General features: G+C 40.1%; 6 protein-coding genes across 6 annotated transcripts; 4 read left to right on the forward strand and 2 right to left on the reverse strand.

Moving 5' to 3' along the window:
• Positions 1–5,548: 5,548 nt before the first annotated feature.
• On the reverse strand, positions 5,549–6,898 carry LOC128725888 (replication termination factor 2). Its single transcript, XM_053819661.1, has 4 exons — positions 6,830–6,898; positions 6,381–6,761; positions 6,178–6,304; positions 5,549–6,093 (listed from the first exon to the last, which is right to left on the reverse strand). Exons 1-4 carry the CDS (start codon positions 6,896–6,898, stop codon positions 5,789–5,791), a joined length of 882 nt encoding a protein of 293 aa, XP_053675636.1. The 3' UTR covers positions 5,549–5,788.
• Positions 6,899–7,356: 458 nt separating this feature from the next.
• LOC128724156 (uncharacterized) lies at positions 7,357–7,784 on the forward strand. Its single transcript, XM_053817920.1, has 2 exons — positions 7,357–7,599; positions 7,671–7,784. The coding sequence occupies exons 1-2, from the start codon at positions 7,357–7,359 to the stop codon at positions 7,782–7,784; spliced, it is 357 nt and encodes a 118-aa protein (XP_053673895.1).
• Positions 7,785–10,352: 2,568 nt separating this feature from the next.
• On the forward strand, positions 10,353–13,775 carry LOC128725662 (nonsense-mediated mRNA decay factor SMG8). Its single transcript, XM_053819422.1, has 5 exons — positions 10,353–10,402; positions 10,464–10,602; positions 10,677–11,549; positions 11,644–11,745; positions 11,816–13,775. Exons 1-5 carry the CDS (start codon positions 10,353–10,355, stop codon positions 13,574–13,576), a joined length of 2,925 nt encoding a protein of 974 aa, XP_053675397.1. The 3' UTR covers positions 13,577–13,775.
• An 883-nt stretch (positions 13,776–14,658) lies between these two features.
• On the forward strand, positions 14,659–16,170 carry LOC128724157 (uncharacterized). The gene is made up of 4 exons (XM_053817921.1): positions 14,659–14,758; positions 14,822–14,965; positions 15,053–15,191; positions 15,255–16,170. Exons 1-4 carry the CDS (start codon positions 14,659–14,661, stop codon positions 16,168–16,170), a joined length of 1,299 nt encoding a protein of 432 aa, XP_053673896.1.
• Positions 16,171–16,239: 69 nt separating this feature from the next.
• LOC128726060 (uncharacterized) lies at positions 16,240–17,213 on the reverse strand. The gene is made up of 2 exons (XM_053819841.1): positions 16,445–17,213; positions 16,240–16,373 (listed from the first exon to the last, which is right to left on the reverse strand). Exons 1-2 carry the CDS (start codon positions 16,685–16,687, stop codon positions 16,260–16,262), a joined length of 357 nt encoding a protein of 118 aa, XP_053675816.1. The 5' UTR covers positions 16,688–17,213; the 3' UTR covers positions 16,240–16,259.
• A 2,654-nt stretch (positions 17,214–19,867) lies between these two features.
• On the forward strand, positions 19,868–23,287 carry LOC128724158 (uncharacterized). Its single transcript, XM_053817922.1, has 7 exons — positions 19,868–19,871; positions 20,051–20,211; positions 20,292–20,552; positions 20,612–20,808; positions 20,891–21,588; positions 21,668–21,874; positions 21,954–23,287. The coding sequence occupies exons 1-7, from the start codon at positions 19,868–19,870 to the stop codon at positions 23,285–23,287; spliced, it is 2,862 nt and encodes a 953-aa protein (XP_053673897.1).
• Positions 23,288–24,267: the final 980 nt, after the last annotated feature.

Below are 24,267 nucleotides of genomic sequence, written 5' to 3' on the forward strand. Positions count from 1 at the left end.
GTCGCATCAATCAATATTTAATGAGCATTTTTCCATCCTTCCTAGCAGCGGGCCACTATATCCACCCATCTGTTATACGAGAGGCGCTTGGAAATGAAATAGAGGATAGTATAATCTTATGATTCTATTCAACCTGCGCTTATTTCATTGACCTTTCCGAGAATTTTTCAAACGGGATTTCCGCAATTATTGCTCTTAAGCACGAAACCATTTCGCTTATCAGGTTCGCTAATATGAACACCTTAAAAAAATTCAACATAAAACCAAATCATTTTTGCCTTTTTTGATAAATCCCACCTTTAACATAGTATTCGTCCTTTACGTATTTATTATGAACTTTTCGCAATATAATTAAACCAATGTATTGTTTCTGTCTACGGGCGCTCTATTTTAACGAGAAGAAAACGAACAACCAGCTATCAGGCTATTGTCGCCCGTTGAAAGCTTCTGCATATGTGATAAGCGAACGCTGAATCGCACTCAAGACTCCCCGGACGGTAAAAGGATATCATATCGAACGGATACGAGCTACATTCGAACACTCCAAGCGAAGAGTGGAGACTAACGAGCGACTGAACAATCGGGTGGGTGTGGCGGCAGCGGAATGCTTCCGGATACACTTCCATCCACGCCCACATGTAATCACCAGCAGTCGCTGGGAGAATTTCGTTAGCTAATTTGGTGTTTTATTTTTCCTCCACGGCAAAAAGGATCAAACGCAACTATCCTAGTAATTGAATGTTGCGTTTCACAACGTTCACTGTTCGTCGTTGGAAACAAGGACACAAATTCGAAGACAGTAACACATACGCCAAATTCGGAACACTTCAGATAAATTCCCGCCGTGTGGAGAGCTAGCTGCCGCAACGTGCCGCAGTAAATGCTACCGATCGATGCAAAACTCCAGGCTCGACTGGAAGCTCTGCTCGAACTGGATGAAATCTGCGAGTCCCAGTCGAGAAGGATGTGTACGGACCAAACGCGTATCAAGCTGCTGGAGATGATGCTTACCACCGTCGGTTGACGTAACTTTTCCGGGAGTACCACGAGCATGCTACTGCTGTCCTGAGCCAAACCGAGTATACACCTCCCCGAGCTACATTTTCCTGTTCTGTTTTGTTGGAATGCAACACGATTTTCCCCAGGATTTCCGCTCTGGGATTCGTATCTCAAATACAATGCTCCAAAGGTGCTACACTGCACTGACCTATCACGAGAGCATTTGCAGATTTAAAAAAATCCTCCATGATCGTCGACTTGCCAAGCTGCTGGGCACTACCGGCTCTCTCGAAACCTACCGAACCGAATCACTCACTAGCATTCTTCACGATTCATTCATGTATCTTTGATGTGAGAAGGGTGCGATTGAGGCATTGAACATGTGTATAATATAAGTATGTAACGCGTTATTTGATAAAAACAAGGTGATAAAACTTTTAACAACAAAATTTTAGACATACACATAAGTATGTGGACCTTTTTTCTAACCAATCTGGTTAATGAAGTTTATTTATTGAATGTATTCAAAAAATACAAAAGAAACTGAACATGGCCTGGTAGCGAAATCAAATCCACCCAAGGCGCAGACTCCGTACGACTTTTGCTCTAGTATTTTTCCCCACCAAAAGCGACATGGTTCTATCTTCTCTCTAGATTGAAACTTATCTTTCCCATTAGCTAACGGAAGAGAAAGTGTTGATGACACCTTGGATAGGACAACACCCCAACCAATCTATTATAAAAACAAATAGCGCTTCTTTAATCAATGAGTGTGACATAAAAAAACCCACATCGTTTTTTTTTTTCAAATGAGGAACTCGATCTTCTTTTCTTTTTGATTTCTTAGAAAAGATGCATTGGAACTGTGAAAAAATAAAAGTTCATCATTCCGTCAGCTTAACCAGGCTTCATTTATTCTATTTTCAATGTTTTATATTGGAAGTAAATATTAGTATTAGCGTAAGCAATGGAATATTCTAATGATAATAAGAGAAATTAATGATTAATTAAGTTAACAGATGAATTTTAATTTTTATCTAAAATAATCAATACAAACTTTTTTAAGAGAGAAAATTGTAAAATTAATAAAATATGTCCTAATAGCTTCTTCTTCTTTAATGATGCAACAATTGTTATCGGTTAGGGCCTGTCTTTTTTTAGCTTTTTTTCCTGTATGAACGATTCGATTAAAAAAGAGTTACAAAACGAATAACGATTGAATAGCTACGAAGATCACGAAAAATATCCAAGTCACTTCTTAATATAAAAACCACTATTGGGAACTTTTTGACCTTTTAAGACAATCTATTTAAAAACGTAAGTTTGATCAAATATTGGGAGAGACATCTTCACTATAAAAACTATAAAAATGGTCAAATCTATTAGTTTTGTCTTGTTATCCATCCAACCTTTCTTTAATGACCATGAACTGATTATTTAAAGAAAAAAAAACGAATATTAAGATTAAAAGAAGAAATAGATAACATGATTTAATTCTCGGTGATCGATTAAACAGACAATGGGCAAATACGATGCCAATGGTAAATATACAATTCAAATTATTACGATAAACAGGCTACGATTTTAATTAATCTTAGGGTTAGTTATATTCATTTTTGCCATAAATTAAAAGCCATCATTATTCCTTTTTTTACGATTTCGATGACCTTAAGCTCATGTAGCGACATATGTGTTTAAATGTTTCATTGAAAAATAATCGAGTGCATGTGATTGTGATGATTGATCAAGCTTAAAAAAAGTACGTGACTATTGTTTAATAGCGCCATGATGCGAATGGAAAAATGAGGAAATTAATATTAACAAAATATTGTAGGAAAACGATTACAGACCGTTTTTGGGTGTTGTTTCGGTTGAAAAAGTGATTGTAAATTGCAGACGAAAGAGCTAGCTAAAGTTTGCTGCTAACAAAATAACTTCTATTGCATCTTGGAATGGCGTGTCAGCGCCGCAAATAAGCACGGATCGGTACGAGGATCGCACGCGTATACATTGCATGGTTGGGCCACTTAATAAGAGCGGGCGATGCGCGTTTGCTCTGCAACGCACAGGAAACGTTCTCCACAAACAGGAATTCAACCGCCCCAGTGTAAAGGGAAGAAAGCTGATATCGTTATTCAGTCAGAACCGAACCTGCGCCTTCCTCGACTCGTGAGCCGGAACTGGATGGAAACAAGAACCGTTCGATGTCTAACCACACACGGTTGCGCCGAACTGGCTGATGAATTAAACATCATCAAAGGGTGTTGAGCGTGCAGCAGAGAAAGTAAGCTCAGTCGGAAATTTTCTTAGCAATTTGTTGGGGGCTCTTGTAGCCATTCTCGCTGTTTGATGGCAGATTTACAGCATGTATCTCCAAGTCCAACTTTTGAGCAGATAAAAATCATAATTTACAGATTACCTCATAAGCCGCACCTAGAAGAAGTCATTTGCGCTGGACGCGATCATGCCCATTTAAGGCAACCAATTCCAACCGCTTTCTGACGCATGCACATATATAGAAAGGGGGCCACAGACTGTCCCATCAATGCCATGCATAAAGGGACAAGCAAAATGTCCACAGGATAGGTACCACTTTTGGTCTTATCTTGCATCACATGAGGGCAAGTAGCAATTGGTAGAGGCCCGCTATGCACTTCGCGAAGGTAATAACGATGATGATATCCTCCATTAATCTCTCCGTTGGGGTGTCATACTTCACCTGAGTACGATTTTTTGGCTTCTTTGGTTTAGGAAAGAAGCATCTCGTACTGAAAGAGGAAACTATCGAGGAGTTCGTGTGCAATTTTACTGGCACCATACTGGGTGACACAACTCACCGAAATAAACGGATCGCCGCCTCAGCGAAAAAAAACATGGCCATGTAAACTACTAGACAACTTCGTGCCGTGCGCGATTTTTTATTCGCTTTTTTTTCTGCCTAGTAAATGAGTGGTTTTCTCGACGATCGGATCTATTTTCGGCAAGCAACTTTTTTCGATTGCTGTCGCTTTTGCAATCATTTCATCGAATTCAGCCCAAATCGATAGATAACAGAACCCTACCCTGCCGTAAATGGTTGTCGCTGCAGGCCGGTATCATTCTCTGTATCCACTTACACATGCAGCTATGCACACGCATACTTGCACGCTACGTGTAGGGCCAAAAACGATATAGTAAAATAAACACCACCTGCAGATTTTGCTCATCCCTTTTTTTTTTGCATTAAGCATCAGTACGAATAAAATACAGGTTGCTGGAGAGCGCTATCCGGCACATCAATCCGTCCGTGAGTAAGCTTAACATTGTTGTTGTTGATCCCCACCCTTTCATCGCAGCGCTATGACGAATCGGGTGTATGATTGTATCCCTTTGTGAGTCATTGAGCATTACGCTGCTTTTAACTGACGATGGCTCACTCACAGCCGTCGAACGAACGCGGCGTTGCCCTGTCCGATGTAACGGAATATTGTTTTTATCTCAAGAATATATTCCCATCGTGATCCCTAGCCGTTGATGCTAATATATAGTGGAAGTTGGTTACGCCGCAGCCGGCCGTCAAAACAAAAAACCAGCCGAAGGGCAATGGCCCGACCCACCACTATCCCATCCCAACCGAGCGTTTGCGCATTCGTAGATCAACGATATCCACCCTAGCGTGCATGTGAGCCGGTAAAATAAAATAAAGTCTGCACTTACCAGTTTATACGGTAACAGGAGCACTCACTAGATTTCACGTTCGTAAAACGCTTTCACGAAATGTTGACCACTTTTTGCCACTCCTCTTGAAACTCCGATTCACCGAAACTCCGTAGCGAACAAACAAAAAACCACTTCCCAGCGTCAGCGAGATTTCTTCAATGCAACACAGCAGGTTGGTCAAACTCGACGTTCGAGAGATGGGAAGCTAGAACAGGTTTCATTTTGACGTTATTCACCTCGTTCGGTGCATAATGGCTGAGCGCTGACAACAGGTTTTTAAAATACGAGATAAATTAGACAAGAAGGCAATGCGCGATATGGTTTTTGCTAAATGTATTTTGGAGTTTGTGACAACAACAAATTTCACGAGCTTTATCACTATTGAACTGCGTAATGCTCGTAATAAATGTGATTTCATCTCCTAATCTAACTTCAATTCCAGAATTTCAACTTCAGAATCCCAGTAACGCACAAAACACATTTAAATTATGGAAAACAAAGTCGTAGAAAAAAATCTCTACAATTGGTTCGAAATAATTCGATAAAAACTCAATCATTCGCTGTACACCATGCTAACAAATTCTATGTCCACTTTGCTATGGTTCAAAGGAAAGCTCATCCAGTCGACAATGGAGTAGTGTTCATCCGTTCATGAAGGATATCTGTTATACTACATAACTGCATAGTATTTCCATACAAATTGAACTTTGGTATTAGGAAATTTTAAAATATCCAAAACTCTTAGTAAACATTAAAATCAGAACAAGAGCTCTAAAAAGATGTTTGGTCAATCCGTACATTAGTATATCTGTCTATGATTTCTGCAATGTTTTAAGAGGATAGTTAGCATTTTAACGAAGAAGATAGTTGTTGGGTGTTATAGTATGCACATTTCATAAGATTTATTATCCTTGTCATATATTTGTTTTAATTATACGATTTTGATAACTCCTCAGATAGTGCAGCAGAATTATGTCTAATACGGAAAATAAAGATGATAGGCTAAGTCAACTCAATTGATAATGAAATATTTCATCAACGAGCGGAGCAGAAAACGTGATCAATTATGGTATAAAGAACATGTACAACCTTAGTTGTAGAATGGATTATAAGTGACCCAATGAGCACGTTTTTGATCTTTTTCACTTTCATGAGATGTAAAAAGTGATTTGTACACGGCGGATGCCTTTGGATCTTTTGCAACACTATAGTCGTCCTTGGATTTTTTAAAAACTGGATCCTCCCCGATTTTGTCACTTATCAGCGCACGCTTATTGGGAACGATCGGTTTGCTGCTTCCTTTACTGCTTCCTTCGCCAGTGATCTTAGCAGACGAACTAGCTATTTTTGTATCGTTTATTTCCGGGTCACAAGTTTTTGACGATCCGGAAACGCCTGCTGAATCTGCGGTCACTGTAGACCCAGATGCTTCAGCTGATGTGACCGTGGCAGAAGGTACGACAGTTTTGGATGTTTTACTCCCCTTTGACTTCTTTGCAGATTTTGTTCGAACATTTCTTGCTTCCATCTTGACACGCATTTGTTCCATTTCCGTTTCCGTGCCATTTAGGATGATAACATCTTCCTCGGTATACGGTGTTTGGCACTAAAAATGCACATACACATAAAATGAATACGGAAAGAGAAGTATTTCCACTGCGAGGAGTTGATTTCCCCAGGACAATACTTACCACAGAGCAGACTTTATCCTTAACTTCCTTTAGCGCACGTTCTGAAAATACGCAACCACACGTCCACAGCGCAACAAAACGGAATTGTCCACTCATTTCAAGTCCAATCAATGCACAAATGTACGGGGAACTCTTGTCATCTTTTGATTCGTTGTAGGCAGGATTGGCCGTTAAATTAAGGTTTTTGATGTCTTTCAGGGATTTGATGTGGGCACAGGATTCGGTTATTTTCTCCTTATCCAGCAAAGCTTCAATGACGTTTTGCTTCGAGTACAATCTGCCTAGGCCACACATTACAATCGGTTGCTGGAGCTTCAACTGGGTAAGTGCACAATGTTTCCAACGAAATTGTCTTTCAGAATCTTTGTCTTTCTAAAAAAAGAAATGGAATTTAATAACAATTCGACGGAGGTTTGCAATGCAATCTGATGTAAGCATACCTGCTCTGGTTTTTTCTTCAGTCGCACTAGTTCATCACGGCGAGGAATTGTACCACCATCGCACCCCATTTCCGAATTATGGAAATTCAAGCTTTTTCGTTGTTTTTGTTATAAAATGCTTCAAACTACAAGAAGACTCGAAGGAAAAAAACCCAATGTTTTATTTTGATAAACGAATGACGATGTTAGAATGTCACTTTGTGCTTGACAAATGAAGTGAATTATGTACAATTCTACCAACAAATACAAATACCAAGTATCACATAGATCTGAAGGAAACTTCTCTTCCATTAAATGTTTGAAAATTGTACAGAAAACACTTTTCTTAATTGCTACCTTTGCTTGCGAATGAGATGAATGTCAAAAACAGACAAAACAGTGACAGCAGCTGCCATTTAAAATGACAGTGGTAAGTTGTTATTGAAAAATAGCGCGTATTCTTCCAGCCACATACAAAATCATTCTTGAAAGTATTCGTCATTATCACGCTATTTTGGCAGCAAAGTAACGAAACAATATCGAACGCAATGGCGCAATTCGAGCGTAGATCAATTGTAAACGGTGCTCTGCTGAAAAAACACATTGGTAAACCAGTAAGCATCCATCTGAAAGTAGCCAGCGCGGATGATGGCTGCAAGTCGTTCAGCGGCAAATCGACAGATGGTGTTAACGTTCAAGTGATGCTATCGGAGCCATTGAATGGTGCTTGCGCCGAGTGGGTCGAGGTACTAGGAGTCTCGGCACCCAACGACACGGTCCGAGCTAAGGAAGTACGTACTAGTAGGCCTGGATGTAGCATGCTATCGAACGAATCAGCTAACCAATTAAAATGTGTTTTTAGATCATAACATACTTCAACAGCGGCGAGAAAACTGAAGATTTTGATGTGGATGGACATAACATGCTTTGCACATTATTATCTGTATGCAAAGAACCATTTTACATCGGTTCATAGATATAGTGTAAAGATTAATATACGAAATTTAAAATTCAAGTTATTGTAAATTCTTTTGGCAGGTCGTTGATGATCATTTTGTAATGTAACTATTCATGCAGCCGTAGACTGACTTCTACTAGCAGTCGCATCATTCGCCAGCATTCTAGAACCACACCGTAACAAATCGGAACGCATTCAACGACGAATCCAACAATTGTACTACTGTCGACTATTCCTTTGCATCCGTAGAGTAGTAACGCTTCAGTTTCTCTCCACGCGTACCATGGTACCATAAGCGTCGAGTGGGCTTCCTTTGATGGACCTAAATGAGCAAAAGAAATCCCCGCAAACGTACACAACGCAAATGAACATAACAGAAAACAGTTGGTTCATTCCTGCGTACTGTTTGCGTTCGATGTCGGGTGACTCGAATGGATCGTGCTGGTACACGAACTCCTCGTTCCAGTGGTAGCGTATAGAGGAAAGAATGCAATTCCACAAACGGGGAATGTAGTACGGTTTCTCGCGAATTCCCCATGTTACTAGATATGGGTAGATTTTCCAAGCTCCAAAAACTCCTTGGTTATGGTGAAAGTGCTGCCTCGGTGGAAATTATGCCATGGAATGATAGAATTTCAACAATCCGAAAAAATCTCTACCTCTGCGTTGGAAGTGCCGCCACGGTTGATATTATGCGACAATTGGGAATAATATTGATAATCAATGTTACCACCGAGTACGAGTTGGAGGACACCAAACTCCTTGCGAAGGATACACGCTATCTAAGGCAAGTGTACTAATAAGAAAAAGTACATTTGCCGAAATTAGAGGCGAATGTAGCCACGCCGGCTCAAAGTCTCTATAAAAATACACAAAAAAAACATTTGCCGAAAAACCTTTTGAACAAGTTCACGTTGACATCTTTTTTCTCAAAGCACACAAATGACTAACGGTAGTAGATTTATTTTCAAAATTTGCTAATGCAATTTCTTTGGAAAAAAAGAACAATAGTAGACGTTAAAAACGCTATATCCGAACATATACTGCCTCATCAATAAAGACAGAAAGAACAAAGCAACGATAACATAATTGCTCGAGTTTTTAAAAATATTCAGACTTTAGATGCGTTTTCGTCATCAGTATAGCGGGGAAAAGCCCCAAAACCAAAAAAACATTAACATTAAGGACTGAGATTGATATGAGCGATAAATATGATGACTGAGATTGGCTTGATATGAAGATAAAAGCATGTATCTTTTCAAGTTTAGCAATAATTTCGATTTATGGAAACCAAAATGTATTTTGTTTCTTTTACGCGTTACGCGTTTTTTGTATTCAAGGTTGCGCTGAATAAGCAAGTTTAAATAAAAACCTTTTGTATGGGTCTTTTTTCGTATTCATAGCTTTTCTGTACAAATAAGTGTCCTGTTGCATTTATCAACATCTATAAGCAAAGCGATTGTAATTCAATTTAGATAGCGGTTGTTTAAAAATAACATAACTTTCTTGTTTATAAAAGACATATGCCGTTTTCTTGACACTTATTTTCTTTTTTTCAACCCAAAAAACTTTTATTTAGAAACAAAAAATATTTCATCCTTCAAAAAAGTTAACAAAAAACCAACAAAAGACGCAATATTGTCTCATTTGTTGTAAATTTTAAGTGTCATAAAATTCACTATGAAGAGAAAAAACGAGGCTAAATAAAACTATTGAAATTATATTACTTATTAAAGATAGTAGAACTGATAACCGAAAGTTCGCAAAGAAATTTGGAATTTAATAACGCTCTTTACGGTTTTCTTATGTTGGACATCTCCTTTGATTTCATGCCAGTCACTAAACTAAACAATCGTAATCGCCATTTCGGGGCTTTTTTTAAAGATAGATGATTTTCTTAAACGCCATTCTGTAGAGCACCTAAAAGAACTTAGTGAAGCATCCAGTTTATCTATTTTGTCGCGACACGTCACGAGTAATCAATGCGAATCGCGAAAAACAGAAAAACGCGGATCCCCACATTTTTGCTTAAATGGAGTCACGGTTGTCTTTCTTGGTAGGGCAGTATATTTGTGCCGCACGCTAACGCTTCAAATATTTCCCTATTTTCGAATACGGAAACAATTTCTCATGCGCCCCAAAATTGTGTACAAATTACCGACCATTTTTTCAATTCATTGATGGGATTCATCGGTTCATTCTGTATAACCCTTTTCGAACTTCAAAACGTCATATACTGCCAACGCGCTGTGTGTACCAAGCCCCTGTGTTCGACAACACGCGTCTGTCAACAAACATTATTTCACAACAAACCTGACAGTACAGCTATCGACATATGCCTACAAAACAGTGGGATGCCAATGAGTATTTATAATTCGATTTTGTAGGCAGAAAGCATTACTTTTTAATAAGCAAAGAATGTTAAACAATTATTGACTTAAGTTGCGCTGTTTTTGTCAAAAATTGCAAATGAATATTACTGCTATTCAAGGTGCCATACAGGAATCCCTGTGAAACTGGGGAATCCAGTATCGTAGTGTGATAAAATCTCAACAACAAAGAAGCATATTAAGATTATTTTAGAAAATGAAACCATTTGAAAGTTTTACATTTCCCAACGTCCCCGTGGACGTAAGGTAAGTGTTACGATTTCTATGTACGACGCGTCGTTTATCTATTTAACCTTATTGCACACAGGAAGAAGTTGTTCCAAAACGATAAATCAATGATAATAGTCGGAGTGTTGGGAAAATCTACAGAGGCTCATTGTAATAAATTAGTGGATTTTGATCTGTTAAACGTTCATCCATCGCTCGCAGAAGAACCTGGAATTGATGTACTGTCGTATGACACCATAACTTGCGAAATCAATATTTTTTCTAATATTTGTTTGTTTTTTTTTGTTTCTAGGGACAAGTAAAATTCTACTTTCGTACAGAAGGAAAAACGCTGTTTCTTCATTTCGATGCCACATTTGATAGCTTTGTTTTGTTAGAGCTCGCCGAACGGATGATGGCGGAAAAAACCGTTGAATCCCCGTTGCACTTCATAGAATTCAATAGTGCGATCCGCACCCGTTTTGCTAGGGTGCTTTTGTTTGCCCTGCAAGTGTGCCATATTTTGGTACTCGTAGAATCCTCAATGTCGTTCGACATGTCATATCTTTCCATATTCAAATCGTTGAAAATTATTCGTGAGAAATATGTCCTGAAGTTTCTTCCAAGAATGCTGAAAGCAGCAAATATTGGTTCATTCATGGGTAAAGAGTGTCGTCTTTGCAGCCCACGGTTGCTCTTCATGTTCAATCTTCCCAACAGTGACAGCAAACAGCATTCCGCAGAAGATATTGAAGAACTTGAAACGAAAGTGGAAGATTTTATCAACAAAACACTACGAAATGAATTCATAATCACGAACAATAATGCAATGTCCCTGTTTTCGGTACCAAGAAGCAGGCAGTTTGTTTTCTACAACGAGTCCAAAGCATCCCGCCAGGATCCATTGATGGATTCCATCGATATGCTTTCAATGTTCCTCGTAAAACAACAGCAGAACAACATGGGAATGTTACCTGAAAATGATGAGCAGGTCATCCTGGAGCAGTCGAAACCGTATGATTGTTTTGGTTTCCCCTTGAAATACAAATTTCCTTTGAAGGACCCAACGCAAGAAGCAGAAAGAAGCATTTTGGGATTGATACAGGATCACGTCGACGATGGTTTGGAATGTGGATTTGACGAAAGTGACAACCAATCAAGACAAAGAATCAGGACACATTTTGCTGTAAGTTGATTGCTAATGTGCTAACTATTTCAAACATGTATGCGCATTTTATTCATATCCGTCCTACCGACATAACATTTGTAACATTTAACAGCTCCCTACCACAGGCGCTTGGTTTCAGATGTTTAAATTTATGCATGAACTGTTTATCGAAAACCCAAACGATCCGTACTACGATGCCTACGACACAGACTATGTAAGTATGTCCTAAAAATGACACTGCGACAAATATGCTAACTCAAACACACTTGCACGTTTTGTTTCAGGCCGCTTATTTGCAGAATTTCCACAATATTGTCGACATCGATGAACATTTCTTCGGTGAAATATGCGAGCATGGGCTGGAGTTGGCCATGATCAAGTACAAGGATGTGCTACCACCACACTATAGTGCCTCATTTCACGAAACAAAATACCAGGACGCGCTAAACTTACTTCTGCAGTATGCTCGTGGACCCGAACTGAAGCCGAGCATTGAGAGACTGAAAGAGTACTGCGATGCGATTTGGCAAAATGGTAAACAGCAGTGTGAATTTCTTAGTTTGCGCGGTAACCCATGCGTGCTAGGAAAGCATAGAACAATTGATCCTGTCGATCATTCGAGTGGGGTTATTTACATAGCGTCGTGTAATTGCGGTCGTACGCAGGGTCACCGTCAAGATCCCTACACAATACGACAGGCGAATTACGAGTTCTTTCAAATTATAGCTAAAAGCTGTAGCAACTGCAACCGTCTTGAACGTGTACAGTTTCCCATATTCGAACCTTCTATTAGCGACTTTCGTGCCGCGGAATTTATCAACAAAAATTTTTCCAACCTCATGTCTTTCGATAGTACTGGTCGAACCGCTTCGGACATGGGGCTGGCGAATATTCGGCCCATTCGTGGCCACACGCCTTTCCTCTCGGGAAGTCAGCGAAGTCAGAATAGTTCGGCCAGTTTAAGCTTCAACATAGTATCTGTAGGAGATGAAGATGAGCTTGTAAATAATGACGCTCAAATGGATGACCGACAAACACGTAGAGAAAGGAGGCCATCTGAGGGGAAACAAGATGATGATCGTTATGAGTATGCCGAAACAAGGAATAGCAACCTAGATGTAGGACTTGCCAGCAATACCGACGAAATTGAAGAAATAGTCATAAAGGTAGGAGCACCCAGTATCGCTGGTGCATCTTCGTCTACTGAAATTGAACACCCACACGGACCAACCCGGCTACCTTCTACTACCGAGTATCTTCCGGGTATGCTTCATACTACCAGTCCGGCGGGACTGCTTCCAAGATTTCCTTCCTGGTCACTGGTGTGCTTAGGATCGAGCTCCATCTACACACACAATACAGGCCTGCCAGAACATGTACAAAGTGGGTTTTTGTCTGGGTCGAATTTTCTGTTACCGTGGGATGTAAGCGTGCGGCTGGAACACGCGCAATCTTGGGCGGCGTCGTATGAAAAAATTCGCAACCGCAAGAAAGTCAATCCTCATTCGGCAAAAAGTTTTGAGCTTAACAAAACCTTTAGCTTGAAAATATTCATCGGTGTTGAATATGAATGTCTCGTAGGCCATCGATTTATCATGAGCGCGCCAGATAGCATTCTTCGCAGTGGGTCTGAAATTACGCGCGATAGTGGAAGCAAAGTGGTAACGAACGATATGCCCATCTATTTCCCATGTCCGTGTCGAAACGCGATGAACAATACAGCGCAACTGATGCGTGTTCATATTATCACTCCAAAGGCACCGGTGAATGTAATTATCGATCCAAAGGTGAAAATTTTTCAAAATAACATGCAAAACAGCATTACATTCACGACGGGGATGGCAGAGCCGATAAAGTTGACCCAAAGTTCCTACTGGATTCTTCGTCTACCTTTCGTGTATGAAGGGGATAGCGGAACGATACTGGCACCGACGGATGTTAATCCTGCTAGTGCGATCATGCATGGCGCTCTCCTGTCCGGAATGTACGGTATCAAAGAAAATGAGCTAAATGAAGAAACGTTATCATTGGGTATCTCTAGTTAAGCTCTTGCAAGGTTTCATTTTAAAGGTCGAACGTTTCGTTCTTAAACGTTCCCGATCTCAAACTGATATTATTTGTGAAGCTTTTACTTAGTTTGGGATGTAAAAATACGAGTGGAGTTAGTGTATTAAGTTTGATTATGTTAAAGCATATCAACAGCTAACTTAATTTACAACATGGTTTTAGTTTTCAACACGCAATATAGCCAAAATAAAAAGTTTACATTGCCCAGCAATGTGGTTGTGCAACTATGCATCAAGATTTGTTTTATTACTGTTTCGTTCGTGTTCAATTTTGAAACAAATGCTTTTTTTACTTTGTTGATTCATCAAGAAAATAGGTTCAATATCGTTCCACAAACAATTTCTCTAAATATTACAGATAACGTTAGTTTCCATAAATAAGAAAAAGCTAAAATCTGAGCAAGACCAAAACTTCAAGCCACTGTTTCATGGAGCTCTTTTAAAAACATGCTCTTTGATTTTTAAAACTTTCAGGTGAAAATTATTTTAAAACAAACTTTTATATTTCCAGTTTGAGATATCTTTAAATGTTTCAAAAATACTTTCCATCCTTCCTACTGTGTATCATTCCCAAGGTATTTAGTCGATAGTAACCAACTCGTATTAGGGTAAATTCTTTAATCTTATAGCTTGTTTGATTGTTCCAGCTTTGATTTTTGCCGGTGAACTGGCCATTTTCCGGATTTTATAAATCAATCCTTGGATTTTCTCATCACTTGTGACTGTTTTGATTAATCAACAGTTCTAAGTACAGATTATAAATTACAGTTGATCATGATGTAATTTGTTTCAGTTCCACGGGAAAACATAACTTATTATTGTGCTAATTATTTGTGCTAGCCTATCCTGTATGCAAACCAATAAATGGAAGATTCTTGGATGAAATAAAATATAAAAGAAAACATTGATAAGCATCCATGCATAAACGGTATCGCTTGCGATTGTTTTTGCTACGCTCAAATTGGCCAGCTAGTTCCAATCCATGTGCCAGACAGTCCAAATCACTTACTTTCAGGATTGAGCAGCGTACGGTACACTCATCTTTATAGGCATTTGGAACAATGTTGGCATATGCAACGACAGCCAGAATAGCGATGAGCACGATCGCATTTACCGTTCTCTTTTGTTTCTTATTACCATTTTTCTTTATCAGTTATACAAGTAAGTAATGTTAATTTACGTTTTTTTAAATAAACAAAAATTACTATGCCTTGCGCTTTACAGCTATTGCACTTTCCCGCAAGCTCTGGTTGATAATCTTGTTCAAACGCTATCCATGGCTAAAGCGAACGAACATTCAAGGCATCAAAAGTTTCGTAGATCGGTCACGAAATCCTGAGGTGTTGTGTGTGCTAATGGAGATGGAAGGTTTGTCCGACAAACCGTGAGGTCAGATTAACGTTGGTGATTAACGTATCAGTGGCTTTTCTTTTTTCCTCCACCCACCGCCGTTAGGAGAAATTGATATAGTGCAATTGCGAGCAGAATTCTTACATCACATTAGCGATTGCAGCAGCAGACATATGCGACTTTGCTTGCCACAGTTTATTTTGCCTTTTATGTCGTGCTGGAACAAATATGCCTGGCTGAAGGGGTAAATACTCGTTTGCGATTTCTTGCGGAAAATTTTAGAGAATCTTTTTTTTTTTTCGTTCAGAACTCGTTGTGCGGATGAGCACATAATTTTAGCCCCATCCATGCATCGAAATCGTCATATGAAGGAACTGATGTGTTTACTAAACATAACGAAAGTCGACAGTTTCAATACGAACGTTAAAGATTCGTTGATAACGAGCAAAACATCTTTTCTTCCATGGCGGATCGTGTGCATTCCCATCGTTGGCGACACGACAAACGAGTACAACGAAAAATGCGTCACCTCCAACTACCTGTTGTACATGATCGATTTGAAGCTGCTCAGTGATGCGGAAAAGCACAGTCTCAACTATATTCCAACGAACGGTTATTTGGAACGTGCAGATCCACTGTTTGACAATGTGCTTGAGAAACCGTACTACATTCCCCGATTGTGGAATTACATTCTTTCCTCTATACGCTACCACTGGAACGAGTTCGTGTACCAGCACGATCCACTCGAGTCACCCGACATCGAACGCAAACAGTACGCAGGAATGAACCAACTGCTTTCTGCTATGTTCATTTCCGTTGTGTACGTTTGCGGGGATTTCTTTTGCTCATTTAGGTCCATCAAAGGAAGCCCACTCGACAAAATCGATCATCTTAAGCGGCTCATTGAACGAGAAATCGACAAACGAAACCTAACGATGCGTACTATCTGCGATACATTTTTGCAATCGCTTGAACCCGTAAACTTACTCAAGGAGAGTATCTTTCTCATTTGGAAAACTCTAGCTATAGTTACGCTTATGGTACCATGGTACGCGTGGAGAGAAACTGAAGCGTTACTACTCTACGGATGCAAAGGAATAGTCGACAGTAGTACGATTGTTGGATTCGTCGTTGAATGCGTTCCGATTTGTTACGGTGTGGTCCTAGAATGCTGGCGAATGATGCGACTGCTAGTAGAAGTCAGTCTACGGCTGCATGAATAGTTACATTACAAAATGATCATCAACGACTTGCCAAAAGAATTTACAATAACTTGAATTTTAAATTTCGTATATTAATCTTTACACTATATCTATGAACCGATGTAAAATGGTTCTTTGCATACAGATAATAATGTGCAAAGCATGTTATGCCCATCCACATCAAAATCTTCAGTTTTCTCGCCGCTGTTGAAGTATGTTATGATCTAAAAACACATTTTAATTGGTTAGCTGATTCGTTCGATAGCATGCTACATCCAGGCCTACTAGTACGTACTTCCTTAGCTCGGACCGTGTCGTTGGGTGCCGAGACTCCTAGTACCTCGACCCACTCGGCGCAAGCACCATTCAATGGCTCCGATAGCATCACTTGAACGTTAACACCATCTGTTGATTTGCCGCTGAACGACTTGCAGCCATCATCCGCGCTGGCTACTTTCAGATGGATGCTTACTGGTTTACCAATGTGCTTTTTCAGCAGAGCACCGTTTACAATTGATCTACGCTCGAATTGCGCCATTGCGTTCGATATTGTTTCGTTACTTTGCTGCCAAAATAGCGTGCTAATGACGAATACTTTCAAGAATGATTTTGTGTGTGGCTGGAAGAATACGCGCTATTTTTCAATGACAACTTACCACTGTCATTTTAATTGGCAGCTGCTGTCACTGTTTTGTCTGTTTTTAACATTCATCTCACTCGCAAGCAATCCCAACAAGAACTTTCCGTAGTATAATGTTGCGATCTCACTTTATCTGCTATCTGTTTTTATTCCCCTCTCACTCATCAGCCTTCATGATTCACTCTACCTCTCGTTACGCCACAACCAACCGAAAAAATTCACTCACTGTCGTTTCACATTTTGCTCTCGCTTCCATGCACTGCCTCTTCTTCAATTCATCAAAAAGTGATCTTACTCACTGTCCTGTGCTCTCTTTATCTCTTAAGACGGTTAGAGTAAAGAACCATCCGTTTGTCTATTGACGATGATGGTAGATATGCTACTAAAATCAATCAGTATTTCATGAAAGCATACTAATACGAGGATGAGCTGCAATTCAAAAGGAGGGTATACACAGTTTCCTCTCTGAAGGGTGTGTTTTGAAAAAAACTAACTATCTGGACCATTTAAAGGGGTTAATGTCTTTTGACGGACTGCAATGTTGGGCATTATCGATAAACGACTCACTAGCACTCCATAAAAATGTTTTCTGACCGAAAACTGCTATTATTTGTACGAATCGGGAGCATTTGTTGTAATTGTTTGAATGAGCCCTTCAATTATATTACATCTCAACATAAATGCTGTAATGGTTCTTTTGGCAACGGATTGGTGAGATATTTAGTATAGAATATTATCTAGTGCTTCTACGAAGCATAAGCATAGCATAGCAGCAGGAGAAGCATAAAAATAACGTCAAACACGATCAGAAGCGGATGATGAATGATCTCGGTCGCCCAAAACGGCCGATGAACGGGTTTTTGCGTTTTTGCTTGAAGAACAAATCGGTTGAGGGTCTGGCAACCGAAGACAACAAAATGCAAAAGAAAAATCTTGGAATGCAATGAAAGCGTTTACCCGAAGCCGAAAAAGAGCGCTATATCAAAGAGGCCGAAGTGGATATGAAACGCCATCAAGAGAAGATAAAATATTGGGAGACCAAGATGCTAGCGTCAGACAAATTGGAAGCAGTGCGCGTTAAGAACGTGTTGTTGCCGTCTTCCCTGATGAGCCCTTTTCCTGCTAAAAGAGGACTTACTGTCGAAGCTGCTCACATGGGCAAACCCAAAAAATCTGCTTCCCGTCCATAGGAACTTGGGTGTCTCTTTCCGACTGTTCAGCCCCTAACAGTTTTCTTGCTTTTCATAATTGGCGTACTGCTACCAGATTGGGAGCAGTTTTATGACGAGATTAAATGGTAAGAGAAACTTATCGTTAATAGAAGCAATAAAAAATATTAAAACTACTGAAAATAAGTGTAAACAAGTTGTGACTCACTGTGTTAAAACGACAGTTGGAGTATCCACGGTAGGATCGAGCTAATCGTAACCAAGCACGTACCGCAGTTCAATACCGAGCCACAGATCACTCCACAGCAGGTGAGTGATGACAGAGAAAAACATAAAATAGGCCATACCTTGTTGACTGTGCTAATTAGCTTCATGATTTTGCGACGTTTTATTGTGATGCCACCGAGCAAGATCACCATTCCAATTGTGCGAATCGCGAATTACTACGGCTCGTTGGGATGAGTTCGTAGGAGTTTGAGATGAGCCCACGTTTCTACCACTACTACCAAAATTTGACCGTACTTGATTAAGTGTGTTGAGTAGCTGGAAAACATCACTATTTTGACCGCCACTAGCAACATTTCCGCCGTTCATTGCATTCATGAGAGTCGTCGATCAATCCAGAGTTGGCCAGGAGCATCTCAACAAGTGGATGAACATACTCCATTCGTTCATCTTGTGGATCGGGATATACTATATAAGAGAGATCTGATGTGATCTTTGAAGGGAAATATCGAATGTATCCATTAGTACTGGAATTTTCTAATATCCTGCGCCTTGCTTCACGGCGCGTTTCTAACTTGTCAACTGAGCCAACAGGCTGGCAACTCATTGATGTCTCCCGTGTTCACGTTGATATTTGGTGAGGAATCCTCCTCCATGGCCCTGTACTGTGTGATCTATTAAGCTATTTATTATATGTTCTCCTTCGATCTGCTATGCCGGCTGTAGTTTTTGTTTGTTTCAATGCGGTGTACTCTGTACAAAATTGGTAAATGTGTTCTTGGTGTTTTGCTCTTTGCTAAATGAAAGTTGACATTCGTTTTGTCAACTTAAATGACAACCTTTGCGTAAAAGGCCTTTTATTTATGTTTTCCATCGATAATTTTTTTTCAAACATTTCCGGCTTTATTTACATTCAGTATTTAACACCTTGAATGCTGCGTCACCCGCAAAATGGGTGATGGCAAATTTTCTGGAATGCCATGTCACCCATTTTGGGGTGACGATAAACACGCTTGATTTTAATATGCATTTTTTTATATTTAAAAGAGCTATTATTCCCATTTTCCCCATGAATTTCAAATTTATGGACACACGGAATTACGAATGAACGTAAAAAAAGCCAAAAATTCATCATAATCGTAGAACGTGAAGAATTAGAGCCGGTGCAATCGTTGCTAACACATATAATAAAAAAACGCTTCAATAGTGGCATTCTTTAGAATTTCCTTAAAAAAACGCTTGGCGCGTAAGGTCTTGAATACGATCGCGAGTGTTATCGCTGCACATTGATGAGCCGTACCTAGAAAAAGTAAATTCCGTAATTTTGAGCTTTTATTGTTGAACAGTGAATAGCGTAACAATGGAAATACGTTGTTCGCAAGCGTAGTGTGTCCTTTTTCTGGCGTACATCATGTGGCGTTGAATTCTTTGTGTTCCTTTGAGTGTCCTCGGGCAGGACAGCGCATGGGCGTTTGCGAATGGTACAACAACATGTCGCTTGATGCGGAGTATTAGAGTATTGTTCATAAAACGCACTGCCCATAGTATATTATGGATTTATACAAATTGGCATTTGGTATTAGTAGGAAATAGGACGAAATAGGCAATAGGTGAAACGGTGGCAACAATATTTACGCGATATTTACCGTGAATCAGTGTGGTTGTCTTACACGAACGCAGCATCATGGGTAAATAATTGAATGATTGTTTCTTATTGTTCCACTCGTGAAGGAGTGGCTCGTTTGTGTAGTTCCGACGCGTCCTGTGATAATGGTGCTAGGCGGCCAACAAGCTTCACTAGAGTTTCTTTATTCTGTGATTAATGATGCGCCCAACACGATTATGGATGTATTTGTTATTTTTATAGATTTGGAGATTGATGCACAAAAGCCTACATTGGATCTGGCAAAGAAATGCCTCAAAAAGGTGCCGAAAATGGAAGACGCTCAACAATATAAAGTACTCATACTAGATGACAATGAGCTGCAAAAGATTGATAATATCGATTCGTACTTAAAAATTGAAAAAGTGAGGCAATCATTATACTCTTCCATTCCGTATGGATCAACGTTACAACGTGAACTGATTCTTTAACTATGATCTTCCAGCTTTCGTTATGCAAAAACCAGCTGCTACGAATGTACGGCGTATGCCGGTTGCACTGCTTACGCGAGCTGAACTTGTCGTATAATGGAATTCTCACAATCGAGGGGCTTAAAGATTTGCTATATTTAACGCACTTGAATCTAGAATGTAATAATATCAAAACCATCGAACATCTCAATACCAATGTGAACCTGCAGTATCTAAATTTGTCGGAAAATAGCATTACGAGTGTGTCAGATATTTCTTACTTGAAAAATTTAAAGGTAATATATTTTGATTTTAAATTTCCGCATTTATGATTATCGTGAATGTAATTTCTCAGGAACTGCTTCTCAATGGAAATCGCATATCGCATTTAAGGCAATGTGATAAACATTTACCTCAATCATTGGAAACTTTAACACTAGCGAAGAATAATATATCGGATCTCAATGAAATCTGCACTTTGAGCCATTTGAACAACCTGAACAGTATCACGATAACGGATAATCCATGCGTGCAAATGACTGGCAGTGCAATGTAAGTACCAGGACATGCTTCGTAAACTCGTTTTCGATTGATCATTCATTACTCCATGCGCCTAATACATGCCTAATTCTAGTGGATTTGACTATCGTCCGTTTGTGCTAAACTGGTGCATGAGCGTTAAGCAAATCGATGGTTTCGTTGTCACTGCCATTGAAAGTCTCAAAGCGGAGTGGCTGTACAGCCAGGGACGTGGACGTCAGTTTCGAATAGGGGAACAGTCGTCATTGGCCCGTTACCTTAGCAGTGTTTGTCCGCTATCCGGGGAAGCGCTGGAAAATCAAAATGAACGTAAACTGCGACTTATCCTTAGCAAGGCTCAACAACATCAGCGGCAACTGCAAGAGCAAACGACACTGGGAAGCGATGGTACAAACCAGTCGGCAAACAATTCACCATCATCTTTGCGACGGAAAGGACAGGCGACAAGAATACAGTCACCCCGGGTGTCGCGTCTCAGTGGGCGCCAAAATTCGCCCGATGCTATGTCAAACAGTTACCATGGTAACCTTTCGACCAGTTCAATTTCCTCTGGGCATAACGAGAGCAGTTCGGGTGGATCACAATTGTTTGAGTTGACAAGATCTCTTATCGATAACATAACATCGGACAGTAACATAATGTCGCAAAGTTTGGATCCCAATATGCTAGCAACTAACAACGGTGGTGCATCAAACACGGCTAACACCGGGCCAAGTTCATTCCACGAATGTGTTGTTCTAAGCAAACAACTTGCATCGACAACGAATCAAAATCACGGGGTATTGTATAGTGGTAAGTATGAATCCTTGTGATTAATTGTCGGCTCTCGACGGTGTTGTTACGATGCTCTAATACCACTGGTACCTAACAGATCAACAAACAGGGGCAACTGTAACGGCTGGTAGCGGTCCACTAACTGCTGCTTCAAAAATGGTACCCGTGCCAGAATCATTGATGAGTCCTGATTGTGGTCCAACCACCACCACGGCAGCCAGTATTGTTCAGCGAAATCTGCAGCACTGTAATATGCAACCTCAACCGCAAACTCCTCAAATCCCGAAAGCCATAAAAACGAAAGGTAAGCTTAGGGCAGTCACTTTTTAATTCATGCATTATTGTAAAATGTTTATTGTTGTTTATATGTTTATTATTTGTAGATACCAATCGGTCTGCTAGTCAATCTGGCGGGTGCAACTCTCTGCCCAAAAGTGCAAGCCCGCGTCCATCGAAACGAAACAATAGCAGTGAACGTTCGTCGCCATCGCTTTCCCCTCGAAAAATCCTGAATAGTAATAGTAGCAATGGTGCTAGCATGAACAACAATCATTCGAGGCCTGTTTCGGCACAATCAAGGCATTCCGTGCATGCACCCACGGCAACACCCTCAGAAGGTGGGTCGAGTAACGCGGTCAGTTCCGATGATGATAGTGAGGCAATCAATATAGAAAAATTACGTACTATACGTCACAAGGCCGCTCAACAGCAAACGCATCAACATCATCAACCTGTCGTCCAACATATGGTATTGAAAATGAAAACGAAGGATGTCGCTCCTGCTGGCAAGGAGACGTTGGAAGATAACAAGGCAACGGAAAATTCAGCCATTCTCATACAGAAGCTATGGCGCGGCTATGTAGCTCGCAAACGTACGCGTGACGTCGTGGAAAAGTTATTTCATAAACGAACTAACGACCATATTCTGCAACTTACCAAAGATATGCAGGTGACAAAAGAACAACTGGAATCTGGTCGTAAAATTCAGCAGCTACAAATGAAAGCCCTTCGACAACTGTGGAGAAAAGTTTCCGCTATGAATCAATCCGCAGATCCTACATCCCTTGGCAATAACAGCTGTGGCCAAATGCAAGCAACAGTACTGGAAGCAGAAGAAGCGTGTGGAGGCGTTCATGTGGGAGGCGACGTGATGGAGAGTAATACTCTTCAAGATTTAACAAAATCGTGCTCAATGCTGATGAATCAAGTGCAACAACTGCAAGGAGCCGTTAGGGATATTGTTGGTTGTATGCAATTTTTAGTCCATGTTCCACAACCTACCCAACAGCCTGCCGGCAATATTCCTCGTTGTACTATTGAAACCCAAACGGATGTCGTAGCTGTTTTTACACCACGGGTAGAACAACAAGTGGAAACATTTCCCTTCGACTCGTCGAGCTCCGCTAGCGAGCAAAAAGAACTTAATGTATCGACCGGCAGCGGTAAACTTTCAAGACCTTCAACGCTGCCGATAAGCTCCACAGAAACGTCTCCCAAGCCTGTTGTTGGGGAAGATTGCCTAACAAGCATAGAAGATATTGTAGCTGTTGAACCGAAGCAACGGATTGATAGTAATCAGGCGATGAAGATTGAAGAAGCGGATCGTGGAAATGATGAGGAGAATAATGACGGTGAGCAGAAGGAACGTGACGAAAAAGAAAATGAAGACCTAGTTGAAGCGGCTACCACAGGTACAATAGAAACGATTAGCACATAAGAGTTTGGGGAAGGGCTTTTTCGGGCATTCCTTACGAAGCTTCTACGGTAATTACATTTTACTGGGCATCTGCGTGGGCACATGCGTAGACCAGCTACATTTGTTGATTATTTTTAAGCTATTGGTCTAAAACGCAAAGGTAGTCATTCTCAATTTTATTTATCGGTACAATCGATACTGCGGTACAATGACTTTGTTTTTATTGTTGTGGTTTCTTATGATTTTAAAATAGCATTTATCATAAAGCTCTATGTGATAGACTTTTCCAATAGGTCTTATCTTCTAATATGTTTTGTTATTCCTACACAATGATTCCGCTACATTTCTAGCAAACATGTTCTAAAACATTCTTTAATCAACCCGATGCATTCCACATTCCAAACACGGTGGCAGTGACTCGTACAGCACGGCTGGCATTTGTTTATTGTGTTAGGCATAAAGTTTTAAAAAATATTCAAAGCAAACGAAAAAATATGAAAAAAATCTTTTCATACCAAAGAGCGTCAACCGCAGCTTCCCATCAATGAAGTATCATAATGAACTAAACACTAAACACGTGTTCCTGTATAACTATGCGCTAAACACGTGTCTGGGGGGCTCGATAGCCGTTTGAATCTCGACTGAGCCGCCTCTCCCGTACGCAGGACTTTGACTATCCAGCTACGAGAAATTCAAATTCATAGAAAGCCTGGGCTAAGCATAGCAAGGTACGCCTTGACTGCGTACACCAATTGTCGAGCCAATTAAGAAGAAGAAGAAACACGTGTCTCAGTCACTTGAAATCGCTTGGGAATGATATGTATGACTTGTTACTGAAATTCAATCTTAAGACATGAAGGCGGCATACAAGTATTTCTGTGCTCATAATTTTAGCTATTTATTTGATTGTTCTCGATCGTTAAATTTCTTCTGCTTTACCTGCATTTCGTAACCGCGTAGTTTTTTTGTCTCAATGCTCAAATATGCATTTTTAATTAATG

Source organism: Anopheles nili, chromosome 3, assembly GCF_943737925.1.
Source record: "Anopheles nili chromosome 3, idAnoNiliSN_F5_01, whole genome shotgun sequence".
Classification (NCBI taxonomy): domain Eukaryota; kingdom Metazoa; phylum Arthropoda; class Insecta; order Diptera; family Culicidae; genus Anopheles; species Anopheles nili.

What these genes read in the sequence shown, in the direction of transcription:
- LOC128725662 (XM_053819422.1), top strand. Translation starts at nt 10,353, where the DNA reads ATGAAACCATTTGAAAGTTTTACATTTCCCAACGTCCCCGTGGACGTA. An exon ending in AACGTCCCCGTGGACGTAAG is followed by an intron (nt 10,403 to 10,463) that starts GTAAGTGTTACG and finishes TATTGCACACAG; the next exon opens with GAAGAAGTTGTTCCAAAACG. An exon ending in CAGAAGAACCTGGAATTGAT is followed by an intron (nt 10,603 to 10,676) that starts GTACTGTCGTAT and finishes TTTTGTTTCTAG; the next exon opens with GGACAAGTAAAATTCTACTT.
- LOC128724156 (XM_053817920.1), top strand. Translation starts at nt 7,357, where the DNA reads ATGGCGCAATTCGAGCGTAGATCAATTGTAAACGGTGCTCTGCTGAAA. An exon ending in ACACGGTCCGAGCTAAGGAA is followed by an intron (nt 7,600 to 7,670) that starts GTACGTACTAGT and finishes ATGTGTTTTTAG; the next exon opens with ATCATAACATACTTCAACAG.
- LOC128724158 (XM_053817922.1), top strand. An exon ending in CGTACTTAAAAATTGAAAAA is followed by an intron (nt 20,212 to 20,291) that starts GTGAGGCAATCA and finishes ATGATCTTCCAG; the next exon opens with CTTTCGTTATGCAAAAACCA. An exon ending in GAAAGCCATAAAAACGAAAG is followed by an intron (nt 21,875 to 21,953) that starts GTAAGCTTAGGG and finishes TATTATTTGTAG; the next exon opens with ATACCAATCGGTCTGCTAGT.
- LOC128726060 (XM_053819841.1), bottom strand. Translation starts at nt 16,687, where the DNA reads ATGGCGCAATTCGAGCGTAGATCAATTGTAAACGGTGCTCTGCTGAAA. An exon ending in ACACGGTCCGAGCTAAGGAA is followed by an intron (nt 16,374 to 16,444) that starts GTACGTACTAGT and finishes ATGTGTTTTTAG; the next exon opens with ATCATAACATACTTCAACAG.
- LOC128724157 (XM_053817921.1), top strand. Translation starts at nt 14,659, where the DNA reads ATGTTGGCATATGCAACGACAGCCAGAATAGCGATGAGCACGATCGCA. An exon ending in TTTCTTTATCAGTTATACAA is followed by an intron (nt 14,759 to 14,821) that starts GTAAGTAATGTT and finishes TGCGCTTTACAG; the next exon opens with CTATTGCACTTTCCCGCAAG. An exon ending in TGTGCTAATGGAGATGGAAG is followed by an intron (nt 14,966 to 15,052) that starts GTTTGTCCGACA and finishes CACCGCCGTTAG; the next exon opens with GAGAAATTGATATAGTGCAA.
- LOC128725888 (XM_053819661.1), bottom strand. Translation starts at nt 6,898, where the DNA reads ATGGGGTGCGATGGTGGTACAATTCCTCGCCGTGATGAACTAGTGCGA. An exon ending in TGAAGAAAAAACCAGAGCAG is followed by an intron (nt 6,762 to 6,829) that starts GTATGCTTACAT and finishes TTCTTTTTTTAG; the next exon opens with AAAGACAAAGATTCTGAAAG. An exon ending in TCTGCTCTGTGGTAAGTATT is followed by an intron (nt 6,305 to 6,380) that starts GTCCTGGGGAAA and finishes GTGCATTTTTAG; the next exon opens with TGCCAAACACCGTATACCGA.